The 25018-nt window shown below is 50.8% G+C and overlaps 1 protein-coding gene across 4 annotated transcripts; it reads left to right on the forward strand.

The window, feature by feature from the left end:
* Nucleotides 1-3072: 3072 nt before the first annotated feature.
* Nucleotides 3073-25005, forward strand: Wfdc1 (WAP four-disulfide core domain 1). Of its 4 annotated transcripts, XM_051168993.1 has the most exons (6): nt 3074-3254; nt 16963-17152; nt 17833-17916; nt 18975-19115; nt 23170-23211; nt 24940-25005. In XM_051168993.1, the coding sequence occupies exons 1-6, from the start codon at nt 3135-3137 to the stop codon at nt 24996-24998; spliced, it is 636 nt and encodes a 211-aa protein (XP_051024950.1). In that variant the 5' UTR covers nt 3074-3134; the 3' UTR covers nt 24999-25005. The 4 variants fall into 4 exon arrangements, with proteins under 4 accessions (XP_051024949.1, XP_051024950.1, XP_051024947.1 ...); XM_051168992.1 differs by lacking the exons at nt 23170-23211; nt 24940-25005 and having other exon boundaries at nt 3073-3254; nt 17839-17916; nt 18978-19205; XM_051168990.1 differs by lacking the exons at nt 23170-23211; nt 24940-25005 and having other exon boundaries at nt 18978-19205.
* The last annotated feature ends 13 nt before the right edge of the window (nt 25006-25018 follow it).

Below are 25018 nucleotides of genomic sequence, written 5' to 3' on the forward strand. Positions count from 1 at the left end.
GCTTGGATGTCAAATTCTGCATCTCAGCACGAAGCTGGGGAAAGAGCTGGCCCTCACCTCAGGGTGGGACCCAGGGCTCTGCTGGAAGCATCCAGCGGCTGTCATCCTGTGGCCACATCAAATCCCTGATCAAAAGAGGTGCTGGCTCCCCAGGCAGACTTGTTCCGTTTGCTTCTTGGGCCTTTTTCCTTCTACACAAAGCGCTCAGTGTGGCTCAGTACCCTGAGCAGCTCCCCTTTCTTGTCCTGAGACTGTGCAGGGTCCCTTTATAACTTACCATTATGAAGACTGACGTGTGGGTCACATTTCGGAGTCTCTGAATACCACTGTCAGACTGGTGTCTCAACCCAAGAGCATTTATTGAGCACCTAATGTATACCCAGGCCTTCACTGTTAACCAGGGCCAAGAATGTTAGCTTAGTTACACCTTGGGACTTCGGCCTACAAACCTAGTTTGGGGGACCATCCATCACTAAATCTGAGAAGCTGAAGAATCTTTGTAGTCATGAAGATAAGTGCAGCGGTGGTGGCGCACACCTTTAAGCCCAGCACTAGGGAGGCAGAGGCAAGTGGATCTCTGTGAGTTCGAGGCTAGCCTGGTCTACAAAGCAAGTCCTGGGCAGCCAAGGCTAACACAGAGAAACTCTATCTCAAGGTGGGGGTAGGGTGGGGTATAGACAAGGATTAAATTTACCCCATCAGCAGCAAGCACTCACTGGGCACAGGCCAGGTGTTAGGAGCAGCTGGAGGAGAGGCAGTCATGGTCATGGTGAGCTTGGGTCCCAGATGGCATCCCTGCCTGCTCTCCCCAGAGTGACAAATGGCCACATGTGGAGCAGCTTATGGCATCCTGGGCCAGCTGCCTCACAGCAGCACCAGGGCTCAGTTCCAGATGTTGACAGTGTGTAGAGGGATCCTAAAGCTTTGCTTTACTCCCCTTTATTTCCAGAATCTGGGTGGATAGACACACAGAGCTTGTTTGGAACAGCATCTGATGCATTCAGTCTCTTAGAATTCTGAACTGTGGGCCTCTTGGAGGAGGGAGTCCATGGGTGGGTTTATGTGAGGTCAAGGTTTGGATAGGCGATGGTGTCAGAGGTTGATGAGATGTCACAGAGCAGTGACTGAATGGGCTAGTAGCCATGTGACCATACAAGGAAATGGGGTGCAGGGTAGGGGCGTCAGATACAGGCATGGCTCCATTTGACCCAGTGGAACAGTTTTCAGTGCATGTACAGTCAAAATGTCAGGCCCCGCCCCCTACCCTGAAATGATCCCTTGTAAGACCTTGATCCCCAGGATATACACAAAAAGGTGAGTGTGGGAGTGTGACAGAAGTGTCCCTAGTGTTCACTGGCTGGCCAGCCTAGCCATCTTAGAGAATTCCCAGCCAATGACAAACTATCTGAAAAAACAAAAACAAAAACAAAAAACAGGTGACTAGTCAGTTCCCGAGGAATGACGGTAAGGTTGTCCTCTGGCCTCTGCAAATAACATGTGTTTGGCACATGGCATCTTGTTTACGCTTAGACAGTCCTCATTTGGAGCCACCACATGGCACATGTTTGGTGATCCTGTGACCATGTATGGGGTGCCATAAGGTGTCAAAGCCTCCATCAGGCACAGCAGGGCCAGCAGCACCCACCTACTACACGTGGGCACAGCTTTACGCATCTGTGACTCCAGAGCGCAAAAAGAGGCCAAAAGAACAAGAAAAAAACCCACCAGGTGGAGCCGCCTGTCTGGTTCAAAAGACAGAGGCTCAGTGCTTCCAATCAGTGCAGATGTGCTACATGGTGGTGCCCCCATCAGCAGTCACACTGGGAAAGCAGGTCCCCCCACCCTCGGCAGAGACCTGGGGGGTGGGTGCTGGGATAGGGGCCTGCTGGGAGTAAAAGCTTTCCTGGAAGGGAACTGGGAGACCTTGCCCAGCAAAAGCAGAGGGAGGTCAAGAGGGAGCATCATCCCAGCTTAGGCAGAAACCAGGCCACCCACGGAGAGACCCAGGAGCTGGGCCAAGAGCCTGCTGTCCAGGAATGTAGTGTAGACACACAAGGACAAGAGCGTGGGGGCTGGGAGCTGCCGTAAGGGCCCCGTGTCCCAGGTGCTCCGGTGATGGGTGGCAGGATGGACTCACTTTTGTGGGCGCCCAATCTGCCAGGGCCACCCTGCAAGCATGCCACCCAGCCTTACAGAGTGTGCCTCAGAGCCCTCTCATAGGTGGCAGAACTGAAGCACATGTCCTGGGGCCCCCTGTCCCCTGCAAATGCCACTGAGGCTTCAGGGAGAGCTGATCCCACCTTTTTAAGAGGAGCCCCCCTCAGGTGGTCCTCTGAGCCCCAGATCACACCTCCACCCCTAAATAGTTGCCTGATGTCAGAACAAGCACAGAACCTCTTTCTACCACTGGGTCCGCATCTGAGAAATGGGCATGCAAACTGCATCCACCTTGCATGCACAGGCAGGCAATCTGTTGGTGACAGGCTAGGTTCTGCTTCCGGTTCCTGCATTGGGACCCTCAGTGCAGAAGGATGCTTTACTGTGCAATTCCGCTTTATCCCAGAGTCACATCAGAGCAGAAACCCTGAGCCAAGGGTGTGATCTGCTTCCTCTCCCACCCCCAGGGCCACAGGCTCCTGCAGTGCCCTATCTCCTCCCTACAGCAAACCCCCCCAACACCCCCCCCCCACAAACAGTTCCTGGAGCAAACAGTCACAGGCAAGGCTGAGAACATCAGCAGCCAGCAGCTCAGCCCATCCCAACCACAGCAGCAGCTAGCTGGTTAGAGAGGAGTGGCAGGCCCCTCCCGGCCACGTCTCAGCTGGTGCCCCCTCCCTCCCTCTGCCCGGCCATTCTAGCTGTCCGGCTTGCAGCCACCATGATCACTAGAGCTACAGGGCAGGCTAAAAATAACCTGGAGACCAGGCACCACCCAGGACACGGGTGCTGGCGGAGGATGAAGGATCTTAGGGACCCTATGTGGAGGACCAAGCCCAAAGCAGACAGATCACTCCTGTTCCTCTTTCAAGCCCCACCCAGGCTAGCGTCCCTCCTCCCTGTTAACTCCTCTTGCCTCCTCTCCCTAGCCTACGGAGGTCACTAGCACTGAAGGAAACTGTGCCACCAGCCTCGGGATGGGCAGCTGCAGCAAGGAGATCCTCTGGGCTCTGGGTTTCCTGCTGTTACTGGGCACCAGCTCTGCCCAGGGCACCTGGGGGGCAATGCTGCGGGCCAGGCTGGCTGAGAAGTCTCGAGTAAGTGCTGGGAGGTGTGGAGGGCCTGCGGTGGGGAGTAGTCTAGGGGACGCCCGTCCCCAGATGCTGTGGTTTCTCAGAGGGGCAGGAGTCTCCTGTGTGCAAGCTATAGCCGGTGGTGAGTAGACTGGACTCAGTGGCCCTCCTGAGGACCCGTTCCTGCCAGCAAGGAGTCAAGAGACAGGTCTACCCCTGTGGGGAGACTTTGCTTTTGAAGCTTAAGCAAAGCATCCTTCTTCCTGGAAAGCAGAGTCTAATGAAAGGGTCTGAGGACTGAGAACTGAGTGTTTGGTCCCCTCCCATGTCTCATTCTGGCAGGAAACACTTTAGAGGAAAATACACTGGGCAAAGATCTATACGGCAACCTGCAGGTACAAGATGAGGAGGCTTACTCTCCCTTGATGGTGAGGCAGGCTGCCTGGGGACAAATGACACTGGTACCCAGAAGAAAGTCAATGGGAAAGCAGGCACAAAGTCAGGGCTTGTCTTTGCCTGGGTGACTTCAGGCAAGTTGTCTGACTTCTCTGGATACCAGCATGTGTGTTTACAGGTATGTTCGGTGCGTATGTGTGCACATACGTGTGTGTGTGTGTGTGTGTGTGTGTGTGTGTGTGTGTGTGTGGTCTGTGGAGGCTGGCAGTTGGTGTCAGCTCTCTTTCTAGCTTGATCACTGCATTGCATTTACTGAGGCAAGCTCCCCCACTGAGCACAGAGTTCCCTGGATAAGCTAGTCTAGCTGGCCAGCTTGGCCTGGGCATCCCACCTGCCATCTGAGCCCTTGGGCCACAAGTGGTTGCCATCCCTGCCAGCTTCTAGATGCGTTCTGGATATTGGACCTCGAACCTCACACCTGTGTGCCTTGAGGGGCTGAGCCATCTCTCCAGCCCCCTGGTGATGGTTTTATGATGGCCACCATTCGTCAGGCACTATCCTGGGTAGGGGACTTGTCTGCCCATTCTCTGCCTGGGGTGGGCAGCAGAACATGAATGAGAGGAAGGAAGCCCTGGGGTGTGTTTGCTTCTAAGCACTGAGGAGACAGAGTGTAAGATGGGCACCCTCCAAGGCGGCATAGGTCAAGGGGACTGTGCCCCTGCAGTGACAGCGCACACACCTGGCCAGGTGGGCAGGTTGGTGCGCAGAAAGCTCTCAGCACTCAGAATGGTCAGCGTGTCTCACAGTCTCCAAATCAAAGAATGGTAACAGTGCCAGTGCATGGCCTCCTGGGAGGAATGCTGGTTCCTGGGGCTAAAGCCACTCTATACCCTGCCAGGTTCCTGCCGACAAGTCAGAGCCTGGGGCATTCTTATGTGTGATGTGAAAACAAATGCAATGGGAACAGAAAAGTAAGCATGCTCAGCTCTGCCCAGGAGCAACAGGGAGGGCCTTGTAGGGTTGGAGACATTTGACCTGGGGCTTTGAAGGGTGTATATGAGTTTGCTAGATCAAGAAGCATGGAGCTGGGAACTCAGTCTGTACTGAGGCTGATCTGAAGCCAGAGTCCAGAGTCCATCTAGAGACTGGCTGAGAGGGGTGGGAGAGGAGGGGGTCCAGAAGAGGGAGAGGGCAAGTTGCAAGGAAAAGGGCTTTTCTGCTTTTCCCAGGACCAAGGTCTTTGTATCTTGTGATATCTTTGGACACAATGCCTGGGCTGTGCGTTATTCTCAGACATTGGCCCCTCCCTGGTGCTCAGACAGGCATATATGTCAGAGAGAAAGAAAATGGGGGAGGGTGAGAGAGAACACACCTTGGTAAAGGCCAGGGTGTGACTCAGAGACTAGGCTCAGGCAAGTTTAATCTCCTCTCAAGAACTGTGCAGCCTTGGGCCACTCAGTGCCCGTCTCTGAGTCTCAGGCCATCCTTTAACAGGGACCTGAGGGTAACCAGAAAAGACGCAGCCCACAGTTTGCAAATGGTGTCACACAGTATCTGTCCTTTTGTGTCTAGCCAATTTTAATTAACACAGTGTCCCACAGATGCACACACATTGTAATTGCAAAGGGAAAGAGTTGCTCGGTTAAAATGCTGAACTACCATTCTGTTTTGTGTACGTTTGGGCTGGTAAGATGGCTTAGCAGGTGAAGGTAGAAGTGGGATGTGAGAGTCGACAGAATGAGTTTTCATAAACTCAAACTCCTTTCAGATCCTCAAGTTCCTAATGGCATTATGGATGCCTCAGTCTGCAAGGCACCATCATCTGGGCAGACATTGTACCTGGTCTTTGTTAGTGTTTCTGTATGTAACTGTTCATGCATGCACATACACGTGCATGTGTAGAGGTGGAAGTTGACTTGGGGTGACTTCTTCAGTCACCCTCCACCTCCTTTGAGGCAGCATCTCTCATTGATATGGCTATGGTGGCTGGCCATCAAGCCCTGGGGACACTTTTGTTTTCACCTCACGAATGTAGGAATCATAGGCACGTGGCACCACACTCATGCTGGTAGCCTGGAGCCAGCCATGCTAGGATACATGTCCCAGGCCACAGTGCTTGGTGATTAAAATCTGCCTACATTCTTTCCCTGGTCCATCCTACACCCAAGCACACTTTTCAGCAGAGAAGTTTGTATCTTCACAGAGCAAGGCCAGTTCATTTCCTGAGCAACTCCTAGCCGGGGTTAGGCAAGAGCACTAACCTTGACTTGCCAAGTGAGACCCTAAAGAAAGCCTATGGTTGCCATCTGTCTGAGCCTCAGTTTCCCCATCTGCAATGAGGGACACAGTAGCAGGTGCTCTGTGGGGTCAAGAAAAGACCAGAAGCTTGCCACAATGGCACACACATGTAATCCCAGCAATCAGGAGGCAAAGGCTGGCGGATCTCTGTGAGTTCGAGGCCAGCATGGTCTGCAAAGTGAGTCCAGGACAGCCAAGGCTACACAGAGAAACCCTGTCTCAAAAACCACTGACTGTTCTTCCAGAAGATCTGTGTTCAAGTCCCAACATTCTCATGGTGGCTCACAACTCAATACCTCCAGTTCCAGGGGATTCAACACCCTCTTCTGGTGTCTGCAGGAACCAAACACACACTGTGGTTCACAGACATACATGTAGGCAAAATGCCCATACACATATAAAAATAAAAAGACCAGACCTTTGCTGGGCATGGTGGTGTGCACCTTTAATCCCAGCACTCGGGAGGCAGAGGCAGGGCAGATTGCTGTGAGTTCGAGGCCAGCCTGGTCTACAAAGCAAGTCCAGGACAGCCAAGGCTACACAGAAAAACCCTGCCTCAAGAAAACAAAATAAAACAAAAGACCAGGTCTTTGCTCTCTGCCTGGGATCATTTTTTTTTTTTCCCTTTTTTTTTTTTTATTAATTTATTCTTGTTACATCTCAATGTTTATCCCATCCCTTGTATCCTCCCATTCCTCCCCCCCCCATTTTCCCATTATTCCCCTCCCCTATTGACTGTTCCTTAGGGGGATTACGTCCCCCTATATATTCTCATAGGGTATCAAGTCTCTTCTTGGCTACTTGCTGTCCTTCCTCTGAGTGCCACCAGGTCTCCCCCTCTGCCTGGGATCATTTTGTGTGTATATGCACATACATACCCGTATGCATATGTATGTGTGTTTCTATTTGTGTGTATGTATGTTTGACTGTATGTATGTGCAGGGATGTACATGCAAATATTATGGATGTATGCTTTCATACATGTGTATACACACATATATACATCTGCATTGTATGTGTAGGGTGTGTATTGCATGTCTCTTTTGTGTATGACTCCTATGAAGGTACCTGGGTGCACAGCACCTGGGACTGTGGGCAATGACCACCTCTGTCCCTTTCGAAGAGGCCCTCACCCCAAGCCCTCCCAGACGTGCAGCAGCTCAGCCTCTCCCTTCTGCCTGGAGACTCCCGTTCCATGCTTGCTTCCCTGGTATCTTGATTGTATTTTTGCTCTTGTTGTTCTTATCAGCAAGATTTGTTTATTTTTTTTCACCAGCTGCTTTTGTAGAAGACAAAAGAAGTAGAGGGCTTTCTCTAGGGGTGGGTCTCACTTGCTCAGTGTCAGGGATGGGCCTGTCCGTGTCTGGAACTGGACCAAGTGATCACAGGGGCAGTGTCTTGGGGTCCAGCCCAGAACTCCTCGGCTCCAACTGGGAGCCCGAAGCACGTAGTCTGAGGCAGAGGATGTGCAAAGTAAAACATAGAAAGTTCTAGAGGGCCTTCGTGTGTGACAGCAGCATGGCTGGATCTGAGGTTTCTGCTCTTCTGATCACCCCGCTGGGAAGGGCCCAGGCCTTGCCTGAGTTCTGCACACCACCCCTCACCACCCCCACCCCTGCTGCCCGTGTGGCCTGCCGTGGAGGCCCAGTGCATCTTAACGCTGAACCCCAGCACTGTGGGCCAGGGAGATGCTTATTTTTAGATCTCTGACGTCCAAATTCCAGAGAAAGGGCAAGCGGGGCTTAGAGGAAAGTTGGCTTTCTTCCTCCACCATGCAACCCAGTCCTGGACGACATTTTTATTAGTCTAGCTATAAAGTCTCTAGAACATTCCAAAGAAGGGCAAAGCTCTCCTGTGGAGGGAAGGGGTGGAGAATGTCTAGGAGGCCTGGGGTGAGGGCAGTTTCGCAGGTGGGGTGCCAGTCCCTAGATGGAGGCCATTCCACAGCTCTTTCTGATGGGGGCAGTATTGATATTTACCCTCAAAAAAACTCCACAGATAGCCCAGAGCTGGAGGGGTTGAAGATGGTCCATATGCTGTCTCTTTCCACACACCACTCGTCTGTGTGGACCACTGCTTTATGAGCCCTGCCCACAGCACATGTATTTATTTTATTCATATTATCTAAAGATGTTTCCATTGAGTTGAACCGTGCATGGCATAAGACATTGTTTTTATTTTCACTTTTTATTTTTTGAACCAGGATCTCATGTAGCCTCGGCTAGATCCAAACTCTGTATTAGTTGAGGATGACCTTGACCTTCACATCTCTCTGTCTCCACCTCCTGAGTGCTGGGGCTGCCTGAAGGCATGTGTACCAGGGCTGGGGCCTGAACCCTGGTCTCTATGCATGCTAGCTGAGCACTCTACCCACTAAGCTGCATCCACAGTCCTAGACAAACCATTGGTGTGGGTGTGTGTATGTATGTACGTATGTGTGTGTATGTGTCTTGTGTGTATATCTGTGTCTGTCTGTGTCTTACCTATGTGTGTATTTGTGTCTTATACGTGTCTGTCTGTCTGTCTGTGTCGTGTATGTATGTGTGTGTGCCTGTCTGTGTGTGTCTGTTTCTGTCTGTGCCCTGTGTATGTGTGTCTGTGTATCTTTGTCTGAGTCTTGTGTGTGTGTATCTATGTCTATGTGTGTGTATCAATGTCTGTGTGTGTATTTGTGTGTGTATATCTGTGTCTGTCTGTGCCCTGTGTGTGCCTGTGTCTGTGTGTATGTTTCTGTGTATCTATCTTTGTTTGTGTCTGTGTGTGTGTGTGTGTGTGTGTGTGTATCAGCCTGCATGAATCAGTGTCTATGTGCATATCTGTGTCTATGTGTGTGTGTATCAGAGTCTGTGTGTGCATATCTGTGTGTGTATATCTGTGTATCTATGTCTGTGTATGTGTTTCTTTGTCTGTGTCTTGTGTGTGTAGGTATCTGTGTCTGTGTGTGTGTGTATCAGTGTCTGTGTGTGCATCTGTGTACATGTATATCTGTGTATGTATCGGTGTATCTGTGTACGTGTGTATCAATATCTGTGCACATGTGTATCTGTGTGTGTCAGTGTCTGTGTATCTGTGTATGTGTGTATCTCTGTGTATGTGTGTGTATATCAGTATCTATGTGTGTATCTGTGTCTGTATGTATCTGTGTCTGTGTCTCTGTGTATCTTTGTGTCTTGTGTGTGTGTGTATCTGTGTCAGTGTGTGTCTGTGTCTGTGTCTCTGTGGATCTTTGTGTCTTGTGTGTGTGTGTATCTGTGTCTCTGTGTGTGTGTGTGTGTGTGTGTGTGTATATACAGTGCTGTGCAGTAACCAGCTCTCTCTGCTCCCAAAGTGCTTCCTTCCCTCCTTGCAAAGGAAACCCACACCCAGCAAGCACTGGCTTCATTCTCCCAGCAGCCACCCACAGGCTGTCTCTATGGGTTTTCCTGCTCTGGGTTTCCTTGTGTGTGTGGCGGATTCACCCTGCACACAATCTGCATGTGGCCACACGTGGCAGGTTTGTGGATGTGGCTTATTCTTGTCCTTCCCCCAAGGCCCATATGATGTTCTCACCTGCAGACAACACATTCCTGATGCATCCGGCCTCCTCTAGCTGTTTGTGGCCACTGGACTTGAACCTCTTCCTGTGAGCGGTGAAGGCGGATCCTTGAGGATCCTGTAGGCACAACAACCAGAAAGGGCTTTGTCCGTCTACGCAGGTGTCAGAATCTCTCTCTGGGGGAGGAAAAATAGGTACCAGGTTGAAGCGCTTAGGGGAACTGCTCTACTCAGGTCCAGCATGTGGAGCTGAGAGACATCTGAGAGGTACCCAGAGTTCCTATCAAGCAAATGTCTGGGGCCACCCTTAAGATATAGTCCTTGGTGGGGGGTAGAGATGAAGGCTGGACATCATGGGGGAAGGGGGCTCAGGAAGGATGCTGTCAGCCTGGCTGAGCTGTTGGCTTCTGCGGGGGCTTTGCTGTGCACCTGTTTCGTTTCCAGCCAGGTGGCAATGTAGGCAGGAGAGACAAGTGTGCTGTGGCCACAAGCAGGGTTGGAATGAGTTGTTTCTAGAATGTACCTGGGTGATGGTGGCAGTTAGCTACTGTGTCCTGAACTGGGGATGTTCCCCCTCCCCCCCCCCCGCAGGTAACGGAGGCTGGGGTGGGTGAGAGGAGGGACTCTAGGGGCTGGGCTATAGGACAGAAAGGCTCTGGAGGAGTCAGAGAGATCCAGTCTGCCTGTGTCTGAAGAGCCTTTTCTAGTCCCATGCCTCTGTTTCCCCATCTGCAAAGTGGGTTAATAATACCCTCAGAGAGCCAGGCATGGTGGCGCACGCTTCTAATCCCAGCACTTGGGAGGCAGAGACAGGCGGATTGCTATGAGTTCAGGGCCAGTCTGGTCTACAAAGAGAGTCCAGGACAGCCAAGGCTACACAGACAGACCCTGTCTCGAAAAACAAAAACAAAAACAAACAAACCTCAGAAGAGCATATTCATACAACCAGTGCTTAGGTCACAACTGTGAGCCAGGTGGCCCAGGTTTTGAACCTGGGGCTTCCTTGGGCGGTGACCGTGAGCTTCAGTTTCCTCCCTGTGCGACAGGGGCCAGCAAGAGAACCTGTCTGAGACAGACAAGGTCACACCAAGCAATTGTCAGAAAGTGGTGTGAACTCAGAAGCCTGTCCCAGAGCAGGGGCGCCTGTTCCCAAGTGCCCCTCACCCACATTTCCTAAGGCCTCTGCCACAGCGAGGTCACCACGTTCCCATGACATGCTGTTTGTGGGTCTGTCTTTACATAATTCTCTCTGCCCGCTGTGCCAGAGCTCCAGAGGCCAGGGGCACCTCTTCCTTTTTCATTTATTTAGCTGTTTAGAGACAGGGTTTCTCTGTGTAGCCCTGGATCTGCCTGCCACTGCCTCTGGGGTGCTGGGATTAAAGGTGTGCACCACCAACACCACCTGACTTTCTTTTCTTTCAAGATTTTGTTTTATTTTGTGTCTATGGATGTTTTTGCCTGTATGCATGTCTGTGTACCACATGCATACAGTGCCCACAGAAGCCAGGAGAAGGTGTCAGAGCCTTTAAGGGTTACAGACAGTCATGAGCTGCCCTGCAGTGCTGGGAATGGAACCTTACTTAGTCCTCTGAGCAGCCAGTGCTCTAGGCGCTGAGCTGTCTCACCAGCCCCAAAGGCTTCTTTTGAGCCTGTCCTGGCGTCACACAAACCATTGCCTATGGTCTTGGGGATGCCCATCCAGTCACTCCCTGTGAGTGATGTGTGGGAGGGAGGCAGGGAGAGAGGAAGGCATTGGTGTGGATTAGACAGAACGTTACAGAGATGGGAACTAACTGGGGTGAAGCATTGTGGGTTCTGAGCTGGGCACCTCACAGGCCAAGCTTTACCACAACCATTTTGCAGCTATGGCTCTTATACCCATTTTGTAGAGGAGTAAATTGGAGGCTCAGGTAAGTTAGTGAGAATTGATCCCACAGCTCCAAGGTTCAACCCCCCAACTGGTCTGATTCTTAAACCCTGAGCCCTTAATCTCAACTCTGCCTTGACTGTCCCCTACTTTAGTCCAGTTCTTCTTGAGTCTGCTTGAAGGTAGGCCTCGTTTCTGGGCTCAGGTACAAAAGATGAGAGCTAAGCAACAGGTAGAGGGGGCAGCCTGTGTGAAGAGTAGGACTGATGCAAGTCATATAGGTATTGGTGGCATCATGGCAGCCTCTAGAATATGACACACAGGTTAGCCCTGTCCTGTCTTTAGAATGTGGGGGTCCTAGTAAGGTAGAAACATACAGAAACAGGTAGACATGCATATAGATGCACACACACATACAGACACACAGATACACACACACACACACACACATATACAGATGCACACAGACACACACACACACACACTCATACACACAGATGCACACACAGACACACATACACACATATACAGATGCACACAGACACACACACACACACACTCATACACACAGATGCACACACAGACCACATACACACATATATACACAGATGCACACACACACACACACACACACACTGGTACATCCAAGAGTGACAAAAGACTGGATAGGCTGTTGTATGTGAGCAGAGAGTACATAAATTGGCCAGCCTGGCAGGTGGTGGGTGGCTGGCAGAAGATGTGCCAGGGCATCTGGGGAGAGTGTACAGGAAGACAGGAGGGAGGAGGGGAGGAGAGAGGCTGGGGGAGCCAGTCCCCGCCTGGCCCTTGGGGCTGTCAAGCCTTTAACCTGAGCTGGGAGGGGCCGCAGAGCGCACCCTGTGTTTCTTCGAGTCCTCAGATCTCAGGAAGCACCCTTTGTTGAGAGCTTATCTAAGCATCACTTTGCAGGACATGGGATGTTATTCAGGACCCTTTAATCAGGGGCCCTCAGTTCTGGGCCGCCAGCAACCATCTGCTGTCCGGAAGGAGTCTGAGGCGCTCATTTCCCTCGTGAGAAACAGATTTCTGTTCCCATGGGACAGCAGTGGCCAGTATAAAACTCATTTCTCCGCAGAGCCCTCGTTTGGGCTGTCCCTGACCAACTAATGGGACAGGAGGCCAGGGAGGTCAGAGAAAAGACTCTCCCTGACCCCCGGGGCACCACGGTGTCTGCACACGGGGCCTCCTGGGAGGAGAGCCTGACTCTACCCAGTGGAACTCAGTCACCCTCTGTAGGGGGCCAGCAAGGCTGTCAGGGTGGATCAGGATTAGGGCTGGTGAGGCTTAGCCAAGGGCAGCTCACCTAATCCTGTAGAGGATGAATGTGGGGTGGGGGTGGGGGGGTGGGGGCTGTGTTCCCTGCCAGCGGCTTCCAAGCAACCGTGTATGAATGTGGGAGACAGGAGTGGGATGCTAACGGCAGATGACTGAGGGGTCAGAAGCCCCACCCGGTTCTCCTCTGAGTCTCTGGGGATCTCTAGCATCAGGCCTTCTTCCCCATATCCACCAAGAGTCACTTAGCAATGTCTCGTTCGTCTCTTTGCCTCATTTCTTTGTTTTTGTATGTGTTTCGGAGGGCAGGTGTGTGTGTGTGTGTGTGTGTGTGTGTGTGTGTGTGTGTGTGTAAGCTATAGATGGGGATAGGTGTGTATAAGTGTGTGTGTGGGTAGGTGTGTGTGTGTTTATGGGTAGACTGTAGATGGGGGATAGATGTGTTTAAGTGTGTGTGGGTAAATGTGTGGGTGTATATTGGGACATAGATGTTTTATTTGCTTGTTTGTTTGTTTCTTTGTTTATCGAGACTGGGTTTCTCTGTGTAGCCTTGGTTGGTCTGGACTCTCTTTGTAGACCAGGCTGGCCTCGAACTCACAAAGATCTGTCTCTCTGCCTCCTGAGTGCTGGGATTTAAAGCATGCATCACCATGCCTGGCCTGGGACGTAGATGTTCGTAAGTACGTGGAAATTACAAGTGTGATTACAAGTATATGCAGATGTGTGGAGGCCAGAGGGCAGTCTCAGGTGTTCTTCGGGCCCTGGTCACCTTGTCTTTTGAGACAGGGAACCCACAAAGTAAGCTAAGCTGGCCTGTCTCTGCCTCCCCAGCACTGGGAACACAAGTGGGCCTGCATTTTTTTTTTTTTAACAAGCGCACTGAGAAGATGAGACAGATTCTGTGGGTAAAGCAGGCTGCAGGTCAGAGCACTTCACACCAGCTGCCCCAACCCTGCTTGCTCTTGGTCCCACCTGCACCCCAGCTCTTGCACAGGAAAACCACTGGCAGCTCTGATGCCAACTCACGGACTGCCTGAGCTGGATTTACTCCCTGTGGCCAGACGCCCTCTGCAGGACATCAGCAGAAGTGCATCAGCCTCAGATAGGGCAGCACAAGGATGTGTAAGGATGTGTCTCAACGTGTCCAGTCATGACAAAACCCAAAGGGAGAGGTGCTATGTTGTCCCCAGATGCTGACTCTCAGAGCCCAGATTCAAAGCCACCATGACTACAGGGCAGAACTGGCTCCTACTCAAGCTGGAGGAGACAGCTTAGTGGAATGTGGATGGAACTGGCTGAAGCAAAGCATTCCTAAACACTGGGGGCGCACTTTCAACGGTAACGATGGGCTTTTTGATGCAAACAACTCTTTAATTCTTGTTTGTTTTTCCTTTAAATAAGCTAAGCCCGTTCAGCACTAAGGTCTCTTGACTCCCTAATTGTTAGACCCTTTCCAGGTGCTAGATGGCTCGCATGCACCCCAGCTACTTTGAACACTCCACAGTCACCATGAAGAAGGCATTACGGCAACCACAGCTGCTTGCTGCTGAAGTACAGTGCCCGGCTCCAGCAAACACTCTCTCAGCCAGAACTTTCGAACAACTTGTGCTTGTCCATCACAAGCCTCGGGGAACTCTAGCAGTCATTTTCAACTGGAACGAAAGTGCTTGGGAAGTGGAGAAAGTAGGATCAGAAATTCAAGGTTATTCTTAGCTACATAGCAAGTTCAACTGGAATACATGAGACCCTGTATATATTAAAAAAAAAAGAGTTGGAAACAATTCATAATTCAATTACCAAGAATGTATGCACTAAACATACATTCTGACTAATGTGTATACACACAGTCAAGATCTGACTATGTAAGTCACTTCGTGTGTGTGTGTGTTGTGCTTGTTGTTTGGTTTTTCAAGACAGGGTTTCTGACTGTCCTTGAACTCTGGACCCTGGCTGTCCTTGAACTCACTCTGTGGACCAGGCTGACCTTGAATTCAGAGATCCTCCTGCCTCTGCCTCCCGAGTGCCCGGATTAAAGGTGAACACCACCACCACTTGGCCATTTTTATATTTTTAAAATATATGTGCATGTGTATTTTGCCTGTATATCTGCACTATGTGCATGCTGGTGTTCACTCACAGAGGTCAAAAGATGACATCACATCCTTTGGAACTAGAGTTACATGGCTGTGAGCCACCATGAGGATTCTGGGAGTCAAATCTGGGTCCTCTGAAAAAGCAAGTACTCTTAACCCATGAGCCATCTTTGCAGCCCCTATCTCACTCCATGCAGTGTATAGTCCGGATTTTTTCCTTTTTACATTTATTTTGGGTGAAGATAGCACATGCACATGGAGATGAAAGGAAAATTTGCCTGGGTTGGCTCTCTCCTTCCACTATGTGAGTCCTGGGGACCAAAGTGGCAAGCTTCTTTATCCTCTGAGCCATCTCACCAGCTCTCTCAGCTAGGGTCACTGTTGCTGTGATGACACATGACAGCCAAAGCACCTTGGAGAGGAAAGGGTTTATTTTGCTCACAGTTCCATGTAACAGTTCATCATCAAAACAGTGGGTGGGTGGGTGGGGAATCTGGAGGCAGGAGCTGATGCAGAGGCCATGGATGGGGTGCTGTTTACTGGCTTGCTTCCCCATGCCTTGTCCAGCCTGCTTTCTTATAGCCCCCAAGAGCACCAGCCCACAATGGACCAGGCTAGGCCTTCTTACATCAACCACTATTTAAGAATATGCCCTACAGGCTGGCCCACAGCCCGACCTTATGGAGGCATTTTCTCAACCTAGGTTTTCTTCTCTCAGATGACTATATTTTGTGTCAAGTTGCCATAAATGTAGCCAGCGCACCAGCCCTGTCTGTCAGCTGCTTCTACACTATGACCATACTTGAGAGAAACAATTACAGTGTCTGAGGGTTCAGTCCATGGTTGGCTGGCTCCATGACTGTGGGTTAGGCAAGGCAGAGCATCAGGAATGTGAGGTGTAGAAGGTTGCTTACATCACTGCAGGCAGGAAGCTGAGGACAGGGAGGGACCAAGTATCTCCTTCAAAGGCAGAGGTTCATGACTTACCCCCTCCAACCGCACCCTCCCTCATAAAGTTTCTGCCACGCACCCTGAACAGCGCCACCTTCTGGCAACCAAGTGTTCTACACACCAGCCAGTTTGGTGGGGGAATCATCAGTTAGGCATCTCAGCAGCAGGTACTGATGGCTGCAAACTGCTTCAGTGTCAGGCTCTGGTGGAGAGCCTGGGGGAGGTGACCAGGTAATGTATTAGGTAAAAGCTACAGTTCAGGCCTGGAGGCAGCCAGTGCTTCCCCAAGAAGCCGTGTGTGTGTGTGTGTGTGTGTGTGCGTGCTCCCTGTGCATATCCCACATGTGTATGTGCATGGCACCTGTGCATAAGACACCTGTATATGCCACCAGTGTGTGTGCATGCCACCTGTCTTTGTGAGCATGTATTTATGTGTGAGTGTGTGTGTGTGTGTGTGAATGTCGTGTGTGTGTGTGTGTGTGTGTGTGTGTGTGTGTGTGTGAATGTCTAATGGTATGCCTTCCTCACATCCCATTTCAAGTTCCACCACTGTGGCCAGCATGAATGAAGTCTTGTTAGAGAGACCCAAGGTGGACTGCCTAGAGTGACCTACCCTAGCCAGCCAGTCCATGCCACTAGCAGCACCTCTGACTCCCCCCACCAGGCCTCTGCTTTGCCTGGCTTTGTGTTAGTATAACAGAAGAGGGCACACATGTATTCTCTGGTGGCCTTTCCATGTCCATGTTACTGTGTGAGATTTATCCAAGACGGTGTGGATATACTGTGTGTGGTCTGTGGATTCTCAAAGTTCCAAGTACATGAGTGGACTGTAAACAAAATAAAACAAAGCTGTTTATACAAAAATATACATATACATAGATCTGCATGTGTGTTTACATGTGCATCCATATATGTATGTGCAGATATATGTAGACAGACAGAAGAGAGCTGCCTCGTAGGAGGTCATGCTTAGCTTCTAGATTGTTGCTTCAGCACACACTCCAAAAGTGCCTTCCTGTAGCTTCTTCCTTCCTTCCTTCCTTCCTTCCTTCCTTCCTTCCTTCCTTCCCTCCCTCTCTCCCTCCCTCCCTCCCTCCCTCCCTCTCTCTCTCCTTTCTTCCTTCTTTGCCTTCCTGCTTCCCTCTTGCAGCCATTTCTATCCATCCGGACTCACAGAGAAACAGAGAGAGCAAGTCAGCCCATTGACCTACTCTGGCAGCAGGTTCTGCCCAGATAACTGTTTTCCCAGGGAGGAATCACAAGCTTCAACTGTATCCCACAGGCTGAAGACGCTGTACCGACAGGACCCCGGCAGCCCCACGCAGACCGTTGTCCACCACCCCCACGGACCCTGCCTCCAGGTGCCTGCCAGGCCACCCGTTGCCAGGCTGACTCTGAGTGCCCACGCCACAGGCGCTGCTGCTACAATGGATGTGCCTATGCCTGCCTGGAGGCTGTGCCACCCCCACCAGGTAAGCTGAGCGGAGGTCATGGGACTGGGGGTCAGGTGGACCCAATGCTGGCCTGTGGAAGAGAAAGAGCTGAGCTGTGTTTGTACTGAGCTACCCACTGCCCAGCCTGGGTGCTCACCTGCAGCCTTTGGCCGCAGCTCCGCAGCTCCTGCTGGGTGCCTCTGCCTCACCAACATGCATGGAGCCCCCAGCATGGGATAAACATGTCTCAGGGACAATGTCACCTCCATGTAATTCTACCCTTTAAAGGGGGGCGGGGCGGGTGGTCCAATCTATAGAATGGTTCAGCCCATAAGAGAGTAAGGGAAGAGTGAGGGCACCTGCTATTAACCTGGTGACCCCTATGGTCAAAGGACATAACACAGTCACCCAAGTTGTCACCTGACTTTCCCCATGTACACGCACACACATCCCCAAAACTCAAAATTCATGTATATCTATATAGCCAAGATGGGGCATAGCCCAGTTGGTAGAGTGAGATTCTATCTTAGCACTTGGCCTGTGGGATTGGGGGACAGGAGAGTGAGGGTGGCCTGGATGTAGCAGGCTTGTAGTGTGTCCCACAGGGCAGTGTGCTGGAGCCATCCTCACCACTTCTATGGGACGAGATGCCCCTTCCCCAAGGCTGGTCACATCGCACCGCCCCAGGAAGGCCTCTATCTCACTCAGTTTTCTGTCAGTTCTAGACTGGCTGGTGCAGCCCAAACCCCGATGGCTTGGTGGCAACGGCTGGCTGCTAGATGGTCCGGAGGAAGCGTTACAAGGTATCTGCCATGGGTGCCACGTCCCTGAGTCAGAGCCAGCCCTCCTCACTAGGCTCACTGGGACCCCAGCCTGGTTCCTGTGGCCTGTGAATAAAAAAGAACAAGGTTCTCCCTGACAGTGGGCCTCCTTCCTGGATACAGAATGAGAAGAAAGTGGGTCTGGGACCCCTAAATTCTTTTAAGATTTATTTATTTATTATATATACACTGCTCTGTCTGCATGTACACCTGCAGGCCAGAAGAGGGCGCCATATCTCACCATAGATGGTTGTGAGCCACCATGTGGTTGCTGGGAATTGAACTCAGGACCTCTGGAAGAGCAGTCAGTGCTCTTAACCTCTGAGCCATCTCTCCAGCCCTGGGACCCCTAAATTCTTAAAGGGACTCATTGCCACCTATGGAGAAGGGCTCCTTGTCTCCTTGTGTGGACGGAGAGCAGACGGTGGTTCCTTAAATTAACCACATCCAGGCCTGAGGCCCAGAGGCTTGTGGGGGGGAAGAGTACATGTGTGTGTGCGGCTGGATTTGAGGCTTTGCATGCCATTATGTGAACCATGTCCCTCAGGGTATGCCACCATGCACACACCTGTTCTTGTGACTGTGGTTGAGCACATGCATGTCTGTATATAAGCGCATGTGTGTGAAAGCATGTGTATAGATGTTGATTGTGCGTGTGCTATGCATACACATGTGGCTGTATCTGTGAGTGCATGTTTCAGGGTATGCCAGGGTACATGTATTCACATGTTTTCTTTCTGTGATGGCGTGTTTGGGGGGCTGTGACTGTACACGTGCACTGGGTGCTGATGGGAAGTGGTCTCTTGAGGTGTCTGCATACAAGCCACAGGCACAGGCTGGAATCTGAAAGCAGGTGGGGGATGGCCTCTCTAGGGGCCCATGTATGTACAAACATGGCCTTGTGTCTGAGTGTGCATGTGTGCACTGTGTGAGAGGCACACATGGCATGTGGGTGGGGCTAGAGATTAGCCTTTCTGGCTGGGGTGTACTGTCTGCTCCCCAGCTCTGTCCTCTGAGACCTGGCCTGTGTCCCTCCACAGCAGAGGCGTGCAGCACCACTGAAGACGGGGCTGAGCCATTACTCTGCCCCTCGGGCTATGAATGCCACATCCTGCGCCCAGGGGACGCAGCCCAGGGCATCCCCAACCATGGACAGTGTGTTAAAACGAGACGACAAGCTGGTGAGTGCTGCTACCCCCAAACTCTGCCCTGCCCCTCCCCACTGCCAGAGACCACCTGGCTCAGAGTCCCCTAGCCCTGCTTCCTGGCCCCTCTGTTCCTCCTCCCACCTGTAACTCCAGCTATGCCTGCTTACCGGGGTGGCCTTGGGGTGGACCTGCAGATACAAAACCCTGAAGGCAGACAGTCTGCTGGGGCTACAGCTTCATCTATTGGACGCCCCCCACCTCATCCTTGCCTCTTTCTTACAAGATCTCATGTAGCCCAGGCAGGCCCAGACCCTCTACTTAGTATAGCTAAGTGGCCTTAAACTTGAGATTTTTCTGCCCTCACCTGCTGGGATTCCAGGCCTACACTACAGCACAGGTTTATACCACGGTGCTGGCTTTATGCACAAGGGGATGAAGCACTGGGCATCTCGGCAACTGGGCTACAACTTCAAGGCATCTGCACTGCATCCCAGCCCCAGAAAAGCCCTTCTGCTCTCCTGATCTCACTCATTTGATTCTATGATTTCTAAGACTGGAGTAAGTCAAACCAGTTCAGGCCAGTTCTAGGGAGTCTGAAGCCAATCGGACCTATTTCCCGGGGAAGCAAAGGGTGGAGAACTGGCTATCCAACAAGGCCACAGCAGCGATGTCCAAGCCCGAGAAAGATGCATGATGGGGGCAAGAGTTCCAACTCAGAACCTCAGAAACAGCTCACAGCCTGCTGCTTCCTTGCTGTGTGGCCTTGCTCTGTCGCCAGACTTTCCTGGTCTCAGTTTTTCTATCTGTAAGATGGGTTGGGGGCGGTAATGTAGTAATTACTGCAGGGATAGATCCTAAGGCTTGAGTTCGTGTCTGTGGGGTGATTATGTCCCACCTGACACAGGGCTGTTCCTCAGTAGTGTGTACCACCTTCGGTTCTAGCACCGGAATGGGGAAGAATCAAGTTGGGAACCTGTCCCCACCAGCTGCAAAGCACATGCGTGTACCTGAGCATGCACCTGCACGTGCCTGTGCCCGTGTGTGCTGTGCAGGCCTCCCCTCCCGCAGGGATACCAGTCAGCCTCCCAGGCGGAAGCAAATTCTCCCAGCCTTGACTTTAGGACTGTCACTTAGGAATAATTGGTGATAATTATTTCTGGGTCTGGAAACACCCAAAAGTCCCTCACCTTCCCTTAGGGCAAAGCTCTCAGCGGAGCCTAAGAATGCATGTGCCACAGTAACTAACAGACTTGTTTCATTTCTTTTTTTATTTTAAGATTTATTTATTTATTATTATATATATTATACTGTGTTTTGCCTGTATGTACACATACAGGCCAGAAGAGAGCATTAGATCACATTATAGATGGTTGTGAGCCACCATGTGATTGCTGAGAATTGAACTCAGGACCTCTGGAAGGGCAGTCAGTGCTCTTAACCTCTGAGCCATCTCTCCAGCCCCAGACTTGTTTCTTTAAGCTTCATATTCAGAGTAATCTCAGACTTATAGAAACATTATAGAATGTTACTGGAGGCATCATCCAGACTCAGTCCTTTTCTCTCTCCCTTTCCCCTCCATAAAAATGAACATATGTGCTTTCTTGGACCATTTGAGAATTAGTTGCTGGGATTGGAGAGATGGCTCGGTGGGTAAGAGTCCTCACTGAGCAAGCATGTGGACCTGAGTGCACGTAAAAAAAAAAAAAAAAAAGACCGGGTGTGGTGGCACATGCCTGTAATCCCAGCACTCGGGAGGCAGAGGCAGGTGAATCTCTGTGAGTTCAAGGACAGCCTGGTCTACAAAGTGAGTCCAGGACAGCCAGAACTATGTCTCAAAAAATAAAAAATAAAAATATAAAAAGCTGAGTGTGAACTCCCAGTACTGGGGTGGGTCGGGCCGAATCAGTGGTCTGCTGGTCGCCAGCCTAGTGCCAGGTTCAAAGGACCCTGACTCAAAGGAACAAGGTGGAAAATGAAAGGCAGGGTCCCAATGTCCTTCTCTAGCCTTGCAGCACACACACACACACACACACACACACACACACACACACACATGCACTCCTGCACACACAGACACACACACACATGCACTCCTGCACACACACACACACAAACACACACACACATGCACTCCTGCACACACACACACACATGCACTCCTGCACACACACACACACACACACACACACACACACACATGCACTCCTGCACACACACACACACACACATGCACTCCTGCACACACACACACACACACACACACACACAGACATACACAGACTCTCTCTCTCTCTCTCTCTCTCTCTCTCTCTCTCTCTCTCTCTCTCTCTCTCCAGGCTCAAAACCACCCTAAGGCACCATCTTCCCTGTTACCAGCTCTCCCGGGGCCAGTGGTCAGAGAGCTTTATGGTCCCGACAGTAGTTCCTAAACGTTTTGGTCTTGGATCCCCTTCGACCCTCAAAATAATGCCAAAACGTCTGCACAGAGCTGTAACCAGAAACTGACTGGCACATCCACCTCCCGAGCTCCTGAAAGCTTTCCTTTCATTTTATTTTATTTTTATTATTATTATTAATTTATTCATATTACATCTCAATAGTTAGCCCATCCCTTGTATCTTCCCATTCCTCCCTCCCTCCCGCTTCCCCCCTACTCCCCTCCCCTATGTCTGTGACTGAGGGGGACCTCCTCCCCCTATATATGCTCTTAGAGTATCAAGTCTCTTCTTGGTAACTTGCTATCCTTCCTCTGAGTGCCACCAGGCCTCCCCATCCAAGGGACATGGTCAGAGATGGGGCACCAGAGTTTGTGTGAAAGTCAGATCTCCTTCTCCACTCAACGGTGGAGAATGTCCTGTCCCTTGGCTAGTCTGGGTAGGGGTTCGAAGTTTACTGCCTATATTTTTCTTGGCTGGTGCCATAGTTTGAGGAGGACCCCAGGACCCAGATCTGCCTGTCATAAAGTTCCTCTTGAAGGTTTCCAGGACCCCTATTTCCTCATTCTCCCAGGCTTCTCTCACCTAAAGTCTCAATAGGATGTCCTCCCCTCTGACCCACTTTCCTGGTAAGTAAAGTTTTTCATGGGACGTACCCCTTGGACTAGTGTCTCGATATAAGTGAGTATATACCATTTAACTCTTTTTGCTTCTGGGTGAACTCACTCATTATGATAATTTCTAGTTCAATCCATTTGTCCACAAATTTCGGGAATTTCTTGTTTTTAATAGCTGAGTAGTATTCCATAGTGTAAATGTACCACAGTTTCTTTATCCATTCTTCTACTGAGGGACACGTAGGCTGTTTCCATGTTCTGGCTATTGTGAATAAGGCTGCTATAAACATGGTTGAGCAAATTTTCTTGTTGTGTGCTGGAGCATCTTCTGGGTATATTCCAAGGAGTGGAATAGCTGGGTCTTTAGGAAGCCCTATTCCCATTTTTCTGAGAAAGTGCCAGATTTCCAAAGTGGTTGTACTAGTTTGCATTCCCACCAGCAATGAAGGAGTGTTCCTCTCTCTCCACATCCTCACCAGCATGTAGTGTCAGTTGAGTTATTGATCTTAGCCACTCTGATGGGTGTAAGATGGAATCTCAGTGTCGTTTTGATTTGCATTTCTCTGATGACTAAGGAGGTTGAGCATTTCTTTAAGTGTTTCTCAGCCATTTGATATTCCTCTGTTGAGAATTCTCTGTTTAGTTCTGAGCCCCATTTCTCTATTGGGTTATTTGGTTTGGTGGTGTTTAATTTCTTGAGTTTTTTATATATTTTGGATATTAGATCTTTGTCAGATGAAGGGCTGGTGAAGATCTTTTCCCAGTCTGTAGGCTGTCACTTTGTTCTCTTGACAGTGTCACCTGCCTTACAGAAGCTTTTCAGCCTCATGAGGTCCCATTTATTAATTATTGACATTAAGGCCTGGGCTGTTGGTGTTCTGTTCAGGAAGTTGTCTCCTGTGCCTACGTGTTCCAGGCTCTTCCCCACTTTTTCCTCTAACTGAATTAATGTCTCTGGTTTTAAGTTGAGGTCTTTAATCCACTTGGACTTGAGTTACAATCCAAAGAATCAACAAAAGCTTTCTTGTTTTGCAGAGGAGCGGGTCCTGCGACAGAAGCATCACAAGGAATATCCAGGTAAGAGGAGACACAGGGAAGGGAGGGAGGCAAGATTTTACATGAGGAAGAAAATGTGAAGGCTCAGGCCCAAGCTAGAGAAGACAAAATGGCAATTAGGTTTGAGAAATAAGGTAAAGCCCTATCGTTATGATGCTGGGCAGGACAGATGTGAAGCAGAGAGGGGCTCAGAGCAGTCATGTTCCCCATGCCTCTGCCAGAATCTGGGGATGGGCACAGGTATGTCTCTCCTACCCTCACTCAGGGAATTAGAGAAGATGGTCCTTTATCCATTTGGTCTGATTATTCATTTATCTGAGAACCCATACACTACATCCAGTCATTCATCCACCTACCTGTTCTTACATCCACCCATCCACCCAACCATGCATCCACCCACCCATCCATGCATCCAGCCACCCATGCTTCCACCCACCGATGCATCCATTCATGCATGCATGCATCCATCTATCCATCCATCTACTTCTCTTCCCATTTACCTACCCATCAACCCACCCATTCATCTATTCCTCCACCTACCTGTTCTTATATCCATCCATCTTTCCATCCTCCAATCCACCCATCTGCCCACTTATCTTTCCACCAACTCATCCATCCACCCACTCACCCACTCACCCATACATCTACCTATCATTCCATCCATCCATCCATCCTCCCATCCATCCATCCTTCCATCCATCCATCCATCCTCCCATCCATCCATCCTCCCATCCATCCATCCTCCCATCCATCCATCCATCCTCCCATTCATCCATCCATCCTTCCATCCATCCAGCTATCTTCCCATCTACCCACCCACTCATCCACCCTTATAGCCCTTTTCCCATTTTTTTACTCATCTCTTTATCTACCTAATCCATTATCCATCCATCCATCCCTCTCTTTGATCACCCTTTCTCATCCATGCATCTACCCATTCACCCACCCTTTCTCCTATCCACTACCCTATCTATCCTTTCCTTCTTTCATTCACTCATCATTCATCTATGCACCCATCCACTCGTTCCTCAATGAGCCCACCACCCACCCACCCACTCCTTCACCTGTCGGTCATCCCCCCACTACCCTCCCATCCATGCATCACGTGTCTAGCAGGCATTGCTCACCACTCAGGGCACAGAGGCTGTGGCTCCATCTGCAAACACAATGAACCCCGTGCCTGTCAGCAAGTAGCTCAGACAGGAAATTCAAATACTCAGAAATCCCACGTGGCTATCTCATGGCCCTGGGGACAAAGGCTCCAGAAGCCACATACCAGAGACCATGAAGACCCTCTAGACAAGGTTGCCAGAAGGATTCCTAGGGAGGGAGCAAGAAAACTCAGCCTGTGGAATTGGAGGCGTTGGCAATGGAGGGTGTGTGTGACGATCTGGGAGAGATGTGGCTGTCTGCGTGGCTGCTGCAGCATGTGATGTGTGAGCCAAGTGGATTGGGTAGGTAGGAGCACCAAGGATACGGCTCAGAGGCACAGCACCTCCTGTGCTTGAGGCCCTGAGATCAGTCCCCAGTATACTAAAGAAGAAACACAGGAGTGCAAACAGGAGCCCTGCAGAGGCAAGGGGCCAGCTGCGTGTGCAAAGTGAGTGCTTGAGGAGGGCCCTGGGGCTAGCTGCCATGCTGTGCCAAGGCATCTGGACTTCCTCTGGTAGTCACGGTGCAGGAGGGGGGGGGGGAGGCAAGGCGGGAATCCGAATGGAACGTCTGTTCTGATGGGCTGCACTCTTGCAGAAGGTGACTCCAAGAACGTGGCAGAACCTGGGAAGGGACAACAGAGGCACCTTCAATAAAGTGCAGACTGGCGGGTAAG

This window comes from Acomys russatus, chromosome 26 (genome assembly GCF_903995435.1).
Source record: "Acomys russatus chromosome 26, mAcoRus1.1, whole genome shotgun sequence".
Lineage (NCBI taxonomy): Eukaryota > Metazoa > Chordata > Mammalia > Rodentia > Muridae > Acomys > Acomys russatus.